Below are 14,894 nucleotides of genomic sequence, written 5' to 3' on the forward strand. Positions count from 1 at the left end.
GATAAGTTATTGGATATGTTTATAAGAAATGAATAATTTTTTTTTATAAAATTAATTTTATGAGATGAATTAGGTCGTAACTTTTGACATATAAGTTAAATTTTGTCAAGTGAATATCTATGCAATTAAAATCATTTCACTCTTCTTTTACAGATTTGTGTCCAAGTTCTAGCCATTATTGCAACCTCTGCACTTATATTGGCAAAACCTAGAACGTCAGACAATATGAACGTGGATAAGAACATGCATCGATCCACAACAAAACAACTTTTATATATTAATGGCATGAGAGAGAGAGAGAGAGTTTGATAGCCAGACTGTAAAGACGAAAGTCCCATCTGTGCATTCCCAACTAACTTCCAAATCCAAAACCCCGGCCAGACAGAGATCTAAAGAAAAAGATAAAAGAGGAAGAAAACAAATTAGTGTTCTTTCTAACAACATGATGATCATCAAGAGATGTGCATTATACATGAGATTAAATAGCTAGTTGTTGCTTTTGATGATGGGAGGGTACTACTTCATCCTGATCATGATTGATCAAACACAAGTGAACTTTTAGTGATCTTCCTAGATTTAGAGAAGACTGATCAGCTGCTGGATTAAGAGGAGGCTGCTGCACTAACATCTCTCTTTGAAGGTATGAGCAATAGGTATGGAAGGTGGTGGGGGTCACATTTAATCGAAACCCCAAACCAAACAGGAAATCCACTTCAAGAAAGTTCATTTCTGTTGTGCTGATTCCTCCAACTTTTGCGTAGTATGCATTGTTGTAGTACCTGGAAATTTGTATAAACATGACCAAAAAAATGGAATATTAGACGTTGGAATTGCCAAAATCCCCTAATGTTCTTGGATGGCGATCTGCAAGACATTAATCAGGGTCTCGTAGAAAACGTAGGCAAATGTGATCTCTCGGTTGTTGGAAATTACAAAGATCAGACAAAACCCAGAAAAGAAAGCAGACGGAAACGACCACTATAACATAAAGACAAACTACAAAGCCAATTAGCAAAGACAAGATCAACTTGAAGTAGTACTTGTCTTAATCTCCAAGCTGGTTTCCATCTTGTTTACAGCTCAAATTAGACAGCTCAAATTCATGAAATTCTGCTTTCTGGTATTGGGATTAAAAAAAAAAAAAAAAACTAGCGCTTGATGAACATGAGTACTTACATATCATCCATGAATTTTGCAGCCACCATGACACTTGTGATTAGTAGGCGATGAACGTTGAAGGAATTGATAGGCAAAGAGGGTTGCCTTTGAGCAAAGCGATCAAGATAAACGTAAGCAACAATGAAACAAGAAGGGCTACAATTTGCATACTTGAAGATTCGCTCTAGGTAGCTTTGAATTGATATGGTAGGCAGAGTCAGGCCATGGAAGACTGAGATTTTCTGGGGCTGGAATCCACGGTTTAGATCGTTCAACTCAGACACTTTTTGGAGAAGAGAAGAGAGAAATGTTATGAGCTTTGGCATCTCATTTGGGTTCTCTAAATCCGCCATTGTTGTGAAACTTGTTTTTGGTTCACAGGCTTTGAAGGAAGTTTGTGGGTTCGTATACTATATATGTTGGGATCCATATAATATAATATTTAAGGGTTTAATTTACTAGGAAAACTAAAAGGTCGGTACAGTGGTCGTTAATGTTGTAATTGACCAAAAGATCCTCAGGAATCTAAACATTGACGGCAAAGTACTCCCGTGTTAGTGGGTCTAATAAGTTCTTTTTGAATCAAAAGTTTATGATTTTGAGTGGAATCGTAATGATTTTAGTTTTCTCTGATTTCAAAACTTAACTCGTGAAAGAGGGAACAGATCAGGGTCGGTCAGGAACAATGTTGATCAATTCGATTACTTTTTATAAATTCTAACATTTTATGTTATATATCTCTCTTCGAATAATAGAAAATATTCGAAAAAAATATTAGAAAACTAGTATGGTTATGCACTAACAAATTAATTTTTCATCCTCTGCGGATAATTGAAGATAATCTATTTGAACTTTAAGATAATATTTTCCGGTAATGAGCTTTATGATCTTTGGTTTTTTCAATCACTAATTGTCTGAAAAATGGTAAGTGACAAATCTCCCTAACAAGTTTAATTAATGTCTATTTTTTCTTTAAAAGGTATGGGATTTTTCGGTGATTTATTTTTGACAATGGTGATGGGGATGAATGCCGTACCTCATGATGATCATGTGAGTACATGTGGGAAATTAGTGAGTAATATAATGGGAGGTCCCACATTTTTGGAAGGTATTGCAATATTGCATGTGTTTTGATTCCACACATGGAATTGGGTGACATAACATGGATTTGCAATGTTGATTTGTAGCATTACTATATGCTGCTACATATTTTTCCAAGCATACAGCAAATCATGATCAGTTTTTTAAGATCTGAAGGGTTGAATTCACGTTTGAGACATATATCTATGTATGTATGGATGTATGTCTCTCTGTCTGTATGATTTGGATCAGAACCAAGTTTGAATAATAAAGTTGTAAGTAGGAGGCAAGAATATAATCTCATTGTAGATCTCTTAGATGATCACTTGTGACGGTGCGTGTACGCACACATACACACATGTATATATTTTTTGAACCACTTTGAACAAGTCAAAATGTAAGTGCAATATGCTGTAAAGATATCTATTTCACTTGAAATTAACATATCCATTGAGAGAAAATATAAACTATTTTTGTAATGTCCAAAATATATAGTAAGTATTTATAATACAAGAATATTAACTATTTTTATTGAAATGGATATATCCCTATTTTCTTAATTGCAATCTTACTCTGTTACAAGCATAAGTGAGCCATTAATTATGCTATGGATTAAGCATGCACCTGCATCAAGGTGAGTTCAAAGTTCCACAATTGGCTTTTCCCTGTTATTTTTTCGAGGCTCTTCAAACATAAAAAGCTTTGTTGCAAAGTAGTAGCAAGAGTTTAAAACCCTATTTTAACCCACAACTTTCTGATAATCACACAATTCACCACTAAGTTTAGCTAACAATTAAGTCAAAGGGTAATTCGAGAAAATTGTACCAAAGAGACAAACTGTCAAGCTGGAATTAAGCATGTTTTTCTTGGAGTATAAAAAACCCAAAAGCATGCATGTCTTTTATAGAGAGATTGTCAGCAGCTGAATTGTAATCAGAACTCAAAAGCTTGTCCGTTGCTAACTTAGGGGTGCGGTTTGAATAGTAAGATGGAATGAGATAATTTTAGATAAAATATAAAAGTTGAATAAAATATTATTAAAATATTATTTTTTTAACATTATTATTATTTTTGGATTGAAAAAAATTAAATTGTTTGTTATATTTTGTGTGAAAATTTGAAAAAATTATAATAATAAATAAGATGAGATGAAACACTTTCATTATTTAAACAGATCCGCTTCTCCATGTGCATGGGATAATCCCACGTGAGTTCTCTCTCGCTACTAAATTGGCCATATTGGCTTGCAAATTAAATTGAAAAGATTTCCTTATTGTGGAAGATAAGGAAAATTCTACAAAGTACAATCTCATCACGTTCTCATCTCATGTGATTACATTATCTGTCAACTTTTTAATTTTTTTTCTTTAAAAAAATAAATGATGATCTAAAGGTTAATAAAAAAAAAGGGTCACATTTTGCCTAATAAAATGAGAGTGTAGTTTATAACGACTGAAAATAAGACCAAGCCACATGATCTAATCCCATTGGAATCAAGCTAGCAAGGTGGGCCTTCCTTACCCTATGGGATATGACCCTTCGAGTTGAAGGTACAAATAGAAAAGTCTATCCATACAACTTGTCCTAAACAATGAGTATGACCCAAAAAAAAAATACTTATATTGACGTAGTTTGATATACGCTAGATATATTTTACTACATTTTGTAATTACTTTTATGGACCAAGTATTTCTCGGTTGAGAATTACACCTAATATCCATCAATGGATGAAGGAAAACCACAAAGGCAAGCATATGATCAATGGACAGTCTCACAAAAGAGATGAAGAAACGGATTAAATTGGACTTTGAGCTTGAAGCCACAATCGGTAACATGATTCATATTGCATCCGCTAACAGTAAAAGCAGGAAAAAAACTTGACTTGCATGATCCAAAAGCTAGCGACAATGATAATCACAAAAATGAGTCCAACAGAAGATAATGGATAATGGGAGAAGGAATTCAGAGTCTCAGACACAAACATCTGAGATGTTCCTCTGCAAGCAAAGTTTCATGCGTTAACACTCGCATGGATGCCAAGGCCCAATGGAGAAATTCCAAAATCCATATCCTTGGCAACTATTAGCAGAACTTTATAATAATACTAAACCGCCATTTTCGTGAGAGCTCTTTGGAACTTGAAAGAAATCCACTTCAGCAAGAACTTCCCTCCTGCACCTTTTGGGCTAATAATCGAAATTCCAATGTAATACAACAGAAGCATAACTATCATACACTACCCTGAAATTGGTTGAGAAGCATTTCAGACCCATCATTCTCGTCCTCATCACCCTCATTGTTAACCTTTGTTTTATCAATCTCCACTGACAGTTCATTACCGATGACATCATCAGGAGATAGGCCAATTAGTGATGCATATTCTTTGTTCTCAAGATATCTTGATTGCCTCAACAGTCCAACCAAAACCTCCTTGCTCTCCTTGTCATCTTTTACATCACAGAGCTCAAAGAAGGCAGACACATTGGCAGGCTTTGGCCTCCAACTCCTTGATGCCTCAGACATAAAAGCTTCTTTCCAGCAGGATAAAGCCTCAGAAATCCTCTTCTCTCCCATATGCCCCTCAACAAGAGTCTCCCATGTACTTGCATTTGGCTTTCCTCCACCCTCGACCATATGGTTGAAGAAACTCTCAGCTTTATCCAAATCTCCTTCTCTAACATACCAACCCATGAGAACATTTCCTATCCTAGGGTCATAGGATGACTTCACCTGCAACCATTCCTCATATATTTTTTCTGCCCTTTCAATATCGCGTAGCCTAACAAGAGAAGATATTATAGCATGGTATCCCAAATTCGGGATACTGGGAAAAATTGTTTTGTAAACTTTCCACACCCGATAAGCCTCTTCTTTGTTACCAACATTCCCATAAAGACTTATTAGATAATGATAAGCCATTCGATCCCGACCTGTTATCCTACTCTCTGCTTTCTTCAAGCAATCTTCAGCTTTATCAGACTGCCCCATCTTAATGTACATAGTAGCCATTGTGCTGAATGTGGTCCAGTTGGGATTAATAGTTCTGTCGAGTTTCATCTGTTCAAATACTTGTTCCATCTTTTCTGCAGATCCTTGTGATCCACAAGATGATAACCAGATATTATAGGAATATATATCCAGCTGTACGCTTTTCTCCTTCATTTCTAAAATCATTGAGTCAACTTTATCATACTCCTTGAGGTTCATATAGAGAGTCATCATCACATTGAAGGGAAGTGAATGTACAGCATAACCTTTACTTCTAATTTTTTCAAGTAAAGATTCCGCCTCTTCTCTCATGTTAGCCTTCACATATGCATTTAGAAGAGCTCCGTATATTCTCCTGTCCTTCAAAGTATCAGGCAGCTTCAGAAAGTAATCTTCGGCACCAGAAATTCCACGAACCTTGGCAATGAGGTCTAATTGAATTGCAGCATCACTAGCGGATAATCTAAACCTCTCTCCTCTGTTGTTCATCCAATCGTATACCTGCAAAGTGCATAAAATAGAAGGCTGAGAATAATGCAAGGCAAGGCTCACGATCCAAAAAAGAAAACTAAGGTAGCAAGATACGGCTAATCATTCATTGACATGATATAGAGCCACAACTAAATAAATCAGGGATGAGCATTCCATTAACAGACACTTGATAAAGACACATGCAATGCATAGAACTAAGACTATTTCCATATAAGCTTACAATCTACTCGTTCATATAACAAATTAGAAAGTTTATGCCTGCATCCAAGATAGAGGATCTTGTGAACAGAAAATCCAGCACAACTGACGAAAGCCTTTTTCTTTTCTTTTCTTTTCTTTTTTATAAATTGCACAGCTACTGAAACCCTTAGTACAAATTAGTTCAAGGGCCCACTCATTAATGATAACCCTAGCATCTCTTTTAGATAAAATTTTATGGGCCCATACAATAAAGAGCAGCTCGTGAACAGTAGAATCAAGCAGAATAAGTGCTCTTCATAGTTCATTCTTTAACATGGGAAAACCAAATAAGATATACCAACCAAATGAATATGGTGCTAGACGGTTAGCATAGAAAATTGCTATTATTGCAAGAACATCTACGAACAGCATTTATTGGAAAACCAAAAGACCTAACACGTTATCATAACCAAGAAAAAAAATACCAGTATCATGGAAATTCTTATGTGGCTTTGCTAGATAACATTAAGCTTTGTACACTTTGGCCCAAATCTTTTTTGGGTGGTAGTCCGAATTGTGTGGAATAAGACTGGTACCCAAGCATCAGAAGGAACTCGTTAATAAAGCACCTGACTTCTCTATGGCTTCTGTTTATACACAGACTTTGTTGATAAAGCACCAAATAACCAATTAAGTAGCTTTTACCTAAAGAGATTATACCGAGAAAGAGAAACAGCAATGATGCAAAAACTAGCAACCTCATCGAACAAGCACATCATTTCAAAGGAATTAAGCCAATAGTAATGCTACCCATTAAGCAAAACACACTAAAAATACAAAATGTAATACCAAATTCCACGATCAGATTTTTGCTCAACAGAAAGATCATAGCAGCATAGAGAACAAAATCTCGACAGGATATCGCAGCACCATAAACTGAACCAGTCAACTTAACATATTTCTATAGAAAACTAGCACATACCCATTAAGTAAAACACATAAAGAGTCAAGTAACAGCACAATTTTCTCATTACTCAAGGTCTTGGCTTTTCTGCAAGAAACAACCCACAAAGCGAAACTGACCCAAAAAAACGAAACTATCATTTTTTATTTTTCACCTCAAGAGCTAGCTTGTGCTTCTTGAACTTCCTCAACTCCTTGACCACCCTACAAAGCTCCCATTTCGAGAGTTTCCTGCCCTCTTTCTCCCACTGGTTCAACACGCTCGCAGAACCCAACTCAGGGTTCTCCATCAACGATATTCTCTTGTATAGGGCGTTCCATTTCACCATGGGTCTCCGCTCGTAGTCAATAGTCCCATAGCTGTGGATTTTTGAGATTGAGCAGGTGACTGTGATTGGCACTCCCCGGTAATTTGCAGCTGTGGAGAGGTTCAAAGTGGGAGTCCTGCATGGCAGCGGCCGTGAGTAGCAGAGGGATGAGGAGATGTAAGCGTTGTAGTGGTGAAGAGGCGATTGGAGAAGCATTTTCAGTAGGGCTTTTGGTGTGTCTTTGGTTTTGCTATCGAAGAAAACAGAGGGCTTGGTTGTCTGGGTCTGATCTTTCTCTTCGTGTTTGTAGATAAGTTTTCAGAATTACCTTAAAGGCCCTTGCGTTTTGTTTAGTTTCTTCGTACACTATTGGGCTAAAAGAGTCCTTCGACGACACATCATTCCATGAAAATAAAATGCCACCGAGACTCGAGTTTTTTTTTTTTATAATATTTATTTATTTATTTATAACTTAATAATTAAAAAGTCATTTTTTATTGAGTTTGTGATTTAAAAAATATATATTTTAAAAAATTGTTCTAAAGAAAAAAAAAAAAAAAAAACAATTTGGCGGTGTGGGTGTAGCAGCGCCCTTTTTCTTTAGGGTGGCTCTACAGCTACAGTTGTAAGCTCCACCGGGTTTCCGTTAGTATATTTTAAATGTTTTTATTTTTATTTTTTTATATATTTTTTTATACTTTTAAATATTTTAAAAAAAATAAAAATTTATAACATCATTAAAAAATATTTCCTTAATTATTAAGTAAAAATAAATAAATAAATCTCAGAAGGCGGGAGCTCGCAACGAGAAAAGCAGCATTTTCTTTTTCTTTTTTTTTTTTTTTACCATGTATGGTAATAAAAAATATTTTTTTCCTTTTTTTGGTTGATTTTGAAAGTCCTCATTTTACTGCCTTGGCCAGCTGTTTGCTGTTTTTGCTGGTGTACAAAAGATGTTCATTATTCCAGTATATATACTATTTATACATGTAAATGGGGGGCATTTATAATTTAATTCCTATTATACGTCTTCAACATTTGTTCTCATTTGAACCACATCTTTGTGAATTGCAGCCGCCCAGCCACCTTAGAAGAGAATATGTCAATTTAATTCCTTTCTTTTTTATTGGCACGAGGTGTCCGAGAACAAAATCTCGACTAATTTTGAGGTATACAATTTAATTTCTTTCTCGAATAAGATATTGAGAATGTAGAAACTTTATGTACACAGTAAATATATATACACATACATATGAAATGTTCGCATAAAAGGAAAATTCTACAAAAGGATATTAGAGAAAAAAACGAGAGGCAGTTCTGCTCAATTCCTAATGCTTGACGACAAATAATGCAATTCTATCACTGCCATGCTGTTCTTCTGTTTTCTGTTTTCTGTTTTCCCTTCCATTTTTGTATTGTCAAGGTGAATAATCACGTTGGGATCTGATTGAATTGAGACATCAAATTTTCATATCTTGCTATTTTGCCTGGCTCATCACTTCCGTTCTATTTTACCTGCAAAAGTAAATCATTAGAAGGAACTCGGGCTATTTTAGTCAAATTCAATCATTGGTAGTAAAAACATGTCCTATGGAATTCTACTAACGATGAGCAAACTATAAAGAAGAGGAATAAACAAGAAAAGTTGGGGAGCAGAATTCTTGTATCTTTTTGTACAAAAAGAAGAGGTTATATACTATCCAAATGAAAGGAGTATGCAAAAGGGCAAATGAAGATGCCCAAGGCCTGTTAAAGTGATGGTGGATTGTTCTAAATTTGGAGGCCAAGAAATGTTGGAACCCATAATAGATGGTTCCAACTCCGGACTCCAAGATTTTTTTTTATTGGCAGCGGGTGTTCGAGAACAAAGTCTCGACTAATCTTGGAGGTGCACAGGCCCTTGACAATGAGTTTCTACAAGTGCACTGCGGATAATTCGAGGAGAAGTTCCTCCAGTCCAAAGGCTCCTAGAAATTGTTTGCACTCAAGAGAATTTGAACCCATTGACTTCAAGATTCTTAACATGGCAATTATAGATTTTGGCAATCCTGTTCAGAGAGGTGGTGCAAATGTAGGAACAAAATCTAGGGCTAATATCTTTGCTCTACCTTGAGATAGGGGAATTTCAAAAACTATACAATTTCTGTAGCATTCTTGCAATGTTTAGGCCAAACATAACCACCCAAAAAGAGAGCTATATATTCTCCACCGATCTACTCACAAAAGTAATTGACCCCTCCTGATCAAAACTACAGAAAGCAGATTCAATTTCGGATCACAATATCGGAACTCGTGATTGATCTATATCAAGTCAGCTACGTTCAACCAAATTGCTCTTAAAAAAGTTTTGTTTTTTTACACAATAATGTAACACTCAACAGCAATTCTAAGACCAACATACTTATCAATACAAAGTCAGAACAGAATCATGTAGCAAACACAAAAAAAAAAGGACCAAGAGCCTTGCCTCACAGGTTGTCCTGCCCTTTAATCTCAACCGCTCCGTTGATTGCCACCGGACTCTGCATGTAGAGATCAACTTCTAATGATCCCTTAACCCCTTCAATCGGTAGATTCTTCTTTATCTCTGTATAAGGATCATACAACACCAGCTGCCCTTCGCTATTCTCCAAGAACAATTGTCCGTTATTCCAAAACCCCAATGGCCTTTCCACATCCAATAAAGGTCCAATCGATATAAGTCTAGTCCACGATTCCTTGACACCAAATTCAAGCAAAACCCATAAATCCAAACAGAACTTTGTATTCGATGGTGCGCGAGGGAAAACCAGCATAGCAATGGAGCCCTTTAGCCCAGTGAGAGTCCGCGCGCATTGACCGTAATCCCGAAAAACACTAGCATCCGGGAACCGCGTCTTTCGGAAAACCTCATCGCTGAAGTCAAAAGCAAAAATCGTCTCGTCCTCTTCGGTGGCCTCATCGTAGTGAAATCCAAGATACCATAAAAAAAGACCTCCCAAAGAGACGGTCGGCGAATCTGAATAAATATTCACGGGCACGAGTAGGTCGAGCAATCTCCAAGACCCGTCTCTCATGCTGTACACTTCCGCTTCGTAATGAGTATCCAATAGGAAGGAAGCAGTGGTGGACAAAAACGCAAGAAGCCTCACGACCTTGAAGTCGTTTGATCTCGGGTCGAAACCGAACCCGACGCTGTAGGTAAGGACTGTGAGCTCGGGTTGACCGTGATGGGATACGCTCGGAAGAGCGTTAAGTCCCGATGGTGCGAAGGGGTTCCAGATATAGATGTCTCTGGTTCCAACATAATAGTGGTAGAGGCAGAGTAGACCATTACAGGAGGCGACGATCTTAAGGTCATAATATACGCATTGGGTTGAATTAAGGAAACGACGGTCCGGTGACTCCGGGAGATTCAGAGGAACTTGAGACACGATGTCGAGGTTCCAATGAGAGAGGAAAGAGTAAATTTGCTTCCCGGGGTTGGATTTGTGTGTGGCTTTGACTAGGATGAGAGGGAGACGAGAAGTGGGATTTTGGGTGAGAATAGATTGATTGAGGAGATTTTTGGAGAAGAAATCGGGGTTCCCTATGAGAAAAAGCCAAGCTTTGGAGACGGACCTGAATCGGATCAAGGATTTTGGAGGCAGACATGAGAGAATTCTCACCACCACGTCCTCGGGCAGATAGCTTGACATTCTTCCGAGTTCGGCGATGCTCTGCTTCACCAGTGTCTCAAACTTCGGCACCAAAAAAATTAGTTTAAAAATTACCCGCAATTAAAAGAAGATTCCACTGTGCTTTTAGTTTTACCTGAAAATTAGAAAAATTGTAGAAATAAATCTCACGTTCTTATACATTACTTAATTTATTATTTTACTCTTATATTTCTTGAAATATGAGATTAAAAAAATAAAATTATATATTTTTAAGTGATGTACAGAGCGTGAAACTTCTGTATAGAACAATTATTAAAGTTTTGAAATTTTTAAATTTAAGCTGAATCTAACATCTAAACATCAAATTCTCAAATCACTCAACTCAAAACCTTTTTACACATAAAACTCATAATTTTTTTCAACTTAATATTTTTTTACACGTGAGATCTATAACTTTTTTTAAATTTTTTATAAATACATTTAAATTCATCTTAACATCTAATCATATTTAAACTCATCTTAAATAGATCTCACAAAACTCACTTCATCATCTCAATTCATTGTTATTCATAAAGAATTTAACTTAACTTAATATCCAAACGAAACCCTATTTAAGATAAAGACATTTTTATTAATATTACGAATTAACATGAATTTATATAATATATTAAATCTATTTTATAATAACAATAATTTTAATCAAATATATTATTTGTAAATTTATAAATTTTATTTTAATTAAATTAATTTTCGTAAAACAAAAGATTGAAAATTTCCAAAAATTTACAACATAGGAGATATGATATTGTTACTCAAAGGGATTGGGAAAATGTTACGGAAACAATTATCTTACAACTAAAGTCAAAATAATTATTTTGTGATGCTTTGTTAACTGTGTTCTTGAATTAAAGTCAAAAGATTACATTTGTAGAGTAATCATCCACAAATAAATTGTAGCGCCCCCGATTCTCATGAAATGAGATATGGGAATCGAGATGTTAAGATGGTGATAACAGGATCACACATCTCAACGATAGTGTCAAGTGTGTGTACATGTAACAGTGTACAATAAACAACGCAACGGATAATTAAATTAATTAAGTATTAGAATGGTTAATACAATTTAAACAATCAGTAAAAAGGTTTAAAAATTATACAGTCATCCAAAATAAATATTTTACAAGTCTCAAATCAAAACGAGTTATCCCAGATCACTCCTCGGGCAGAGCCGAATCCTCAGGCTCACCCTCAGCCTCATCTGTATCGAAATCTGCGTTACCACAAAATGGTACCGCAGGTAAGTATAAACCAAACAACTACGAGATAAAAATACATTAATGCGACTAACATGCATGCATATGATGAAATATGTATTAAATCCAAAAATACTTTTTCCCCAAAAATAGATATTGAAAATAGATATTTTCCAACACACGCCAAAATTCCATTTTAACCCAAAAAGAATACTCCGTCATTTTCCTAGAAAATGACCCAAATCAATAAAACCTCATTTTTCCAGAAAATGAAACACTAAAATCCTTTTAATCAATACACCATATTTTCTTAGAAAACAGCTCATTATTCCATTAACCAATGCACCATGATCTTCCCTAGGGATTATCCGCACGTCCTGGCTTCGTAGCGATTCTCAGTTCGGGGCCCAGCGCGTTCATGGTCAAGCATCCTCTAGCCCCCGCCAGCAAAGGGGCCACGGAATCATCACGAGACCATCTCGTCAGATCCCATCGTCGCCCAGCGACAATCCAGGGGACATCACTCAGTATATTTCGCTCCCGAGTGACCAGAAGAGCTTCACCGAGATAATGCCTCATCTTGGCTCGGGGTCGTGATACACACGTACTCAAAATCCTTTAACACATGAAAACCCAGTTTTCATGAAACACATGAACATGAATGCATGTACACGAAAACCTAGTTTCCTTTACAAACATGATCATGCGTGCAATATACCATGTACATGAACAATACCAAAATCAACAACCAACAATTCACAATACCAACCAAACACACAACTCCGTCCACAATCCATCCGACCCCCGAACTCATCGGACTCAGTCCGGCATGTCCAACCAGTTCACAATAATATGAGTAAGTGTAAAAATATATTTAAATCACAATAGTTCTTTGGAAAAATACTTACAGTGCTATATAATAATTTCCGAAAGATCGCGGTGGTGTAAAAGGTGGCGGCTCAGCAACGAAACAGTGTAAAATACACTGTGGCCGTGGGTCTCAAAAATTCACTTTTCAACGGAGACAAACTAAGACCCGAAATTGATAGGGAAGGGCCTAGAGAGGTCGGTGAAACTAGTGGTGGTGGTGGTTAGCCGTGGGTGGCGGCGCAAATGGTGGTTTTAGGCTAAATGTGTCCAAAACGGAAATGGAGATAGATAGGCTTCACCGGTGACAAATCGGAGCTGGGGTTGGGTCTATTGGGTAGCTGGGAGGTCGAGGATGAAGTGGTGAAGAAATGGTGGCCAGAGGTGGCGCAACGGCGTAAGGAATGCCGCGGCTTTGAGGGGCTCGTAGTGGCTAATGGCGGCGCAAGGGAGGCTGAGATTGAAGGGGTAAGGTCGCCGGAGGGTGAGGGAGCTGGTGGGCTGGACGATGTTGGGCACTAGCGGCGCACGGCGGCGCTGAAATAAAGAGAGCGTCGCGGCTTGGTGTTGTGCGTAGGAAGGAACGACAGCGAGTTAGGAGCTGAGATTGGTGGGGATGATGGCCGGCGGGAGGGGAACTTGTGGCGGTGGGCAGTGTCGATCACAGGCGGCTCACGGCGGTGGGTTGGGTGGAGGAGAAAAACGCACGGGAAGAGAGAGGGAGAGGGACGTCCGCGCGCGGGAAGCAAAGGAAGAAAGAAAAAAGAAAGAAAGGAAAAGAAGAAAAGAAAAAAAAAAAAAGAGAAGAAAGAGAAAATGGAGAAAAAGAAATGAGGTCCAATCCTCACATCTTGGGTCACAGAAAATGATCCAATGAAGATGATTTTAAAACAACAAATCAATTAAAATAATTTAAACGTAATGATACAATAAAAATAAAATAATTAAATCTCACAATCAATTAATTTAAAAAGAAGAACAATTTAAATGTATAATAATAAATAAATATTAAGAAAACATAACAATTTAATTTTCATAATTTAAAGATCATAAAATAAACCATTTAAAATATCCGATAATTTTAAAACAAGAGAATAAATTTTTGAATTATTAAAATAATCATTCAATAAAAATACACTAAAATACATGGTATTACATAACTTTTTTTTAATAGTCATATTTTAAAATGAGGATATTATTATAACATGACGTAATTTTTATATAAATTATTTTATAAAAATACTCCTTATTTAAAATATATTCATGTAAAAGCCTAAAAGATTGTGAAAATAGTATAAGTTATTTTATGATATAATGTAATTGGCAATGATAAGTGTTTAGTGTTAGTTAGTTAATAGTATTAGATTATTTACAAACTAACTAACTCAATAACAGGTAATTAATATATCACATTTTAGTAAGTTTCATTTAAATTTGCAAACCAATGCCTTGAGCCACTCAACCATATCTCAAAGTTGTTGATCGGAATTTGATGTACCGGATTTGATTGATTGCGATTTCTTTCTCTTTCTCTTCTTAGTGCGAATCTTTTGCTAGACTTTTAATTTTTTTTTAATCAATTTCTTAGTTTGTTGTTGAGGATCTGGTTGCCGATTTACTTCTCTTGATTAGATGAGTTAGAATGAGCTGAGATGAGCCGCCCCTTGAGGCAGATAACCTTCGTTCTAGTGCTGCTTGCAAGAGTTTCACCCAATTCAGATGCTCATTCCTTAACGAGCCCTCCTCTCTATGGTTAGCTAAGAATTTATGTGCTAGAATAATGTCATCCCCAATTCTTCTCTCCGTTAAAAGTAGTTTGATGTTTACCTTTTAGGCTAAGGAGGCCTTTCTCCTATTCACAATAATCTTAGCAATGTATTTGTAAATGGTATTGCAGAAAGATATGAGCCGAAAATCCTTTAAAAGTGCTCCCTTAAGACCATTGATTGTTGGCCGGTAGAGACAGA

General features: G+C 36.4%; 3 protein-coding genes across 4 annotated transcripts; all 3 read right to left on the minus strand.

Annotated features, from left to right (window-relative positions):
* Window positions 1-250: 250 nt before the first annotated feature.
* On the minus strand, window positions 251-1,577 carry LOC121241639 (cyclin-U4-1). Its single transcript, XM_041139500.1, has 2 exons — window positions 1,177-1,577; window positions 251-779 (listed from the first exon to the last, which is right to left on the minus strand). Exons 1-2 carry the CDS (start codon window positions 1,509-1,511, stop codon window positions 479-481), a joined length of 636 nt encoding a protein of 211 aa, XP_040995434.1. The 5' UTR covers window positions 1,512-1,577; the 3' UTR covers window positions 251-478.
* A 2,444-nt stretch (window positions 1,578-4,021) lies between these two features.
* LOC121241615 (pentatricopeptide repeat-containing protein At1g02150-like) lies at window positions 4,022-7,467 on the minus strand. Its single transcript, XM_041139455.1, has 2 exons — window positions 7,017-7,467; window positions 4,022-5,727 (listed from the first exon to the last, which is right to left on the minus strand). Exons 1-2 carry the CDS (start codon window positions 7,383-7,385, stop codon window positions 4,468-4,470), a joined length of 1,629 nt encoding a protein of 542 aa, XP_040995389.1. The 5' UTR covers window positions 7,386-7,467; the 3' UTR covers window positions 4,022-4,467.
* Window positions 7,468-8,371: 904 nt separating this feature from the next.
* On the minus strand, window positions 8,372-10,896 carry LOC121241624 (F-box/kelch-repeat protein At3g23880-like). Of its 2 annotated transcripts, none has more exons than XM_041139466.1 (2): window positions 9,637-10,896; window positions 8,372-8,684 (listed from the first exon to the last, which is right to left on the minus strand). In XM_041139466.1, the coding sequence occupies exon 1, from the start codon at window positions 10,844-10,846 to the stop codon at window positions 9,638-9,640; it is 1,209 nt and encodes a 402-aa protein (XP_040995400.1). In that variant the 5' UTR covers window positions 10,847-10,896; the 3' UTR covers window positions 8,372-8,684; window position 9,637. The 2 variants fall into 2 exon arrangements, with proteins under 2 accessions (XP_040995400.1, XP_040995401.1); XM_041139467.1 differs by having other exon boundaries at window positions 9,632-10,896.
* Window positions 10,897-14,894: the final 3,998 nt, after the last annotated feature.

Source organism: Juglans microcarpa x Juglans regia, chromosome 7S (genome assembly GCF_004785595.1).
Source record: "Juglans microcarpa x Juglans regia isolate MS1-56 chromosome 7S, Jm3101_v1.0, whole genome shotgun sequence".
Lineage (NCBI taxonomy): Eukaryota > Viridiplantae > Streptophyta > Magnoliopsida > Fagales > Juglandaceae > Juglans > Juglans microcarpa x Juglans regia.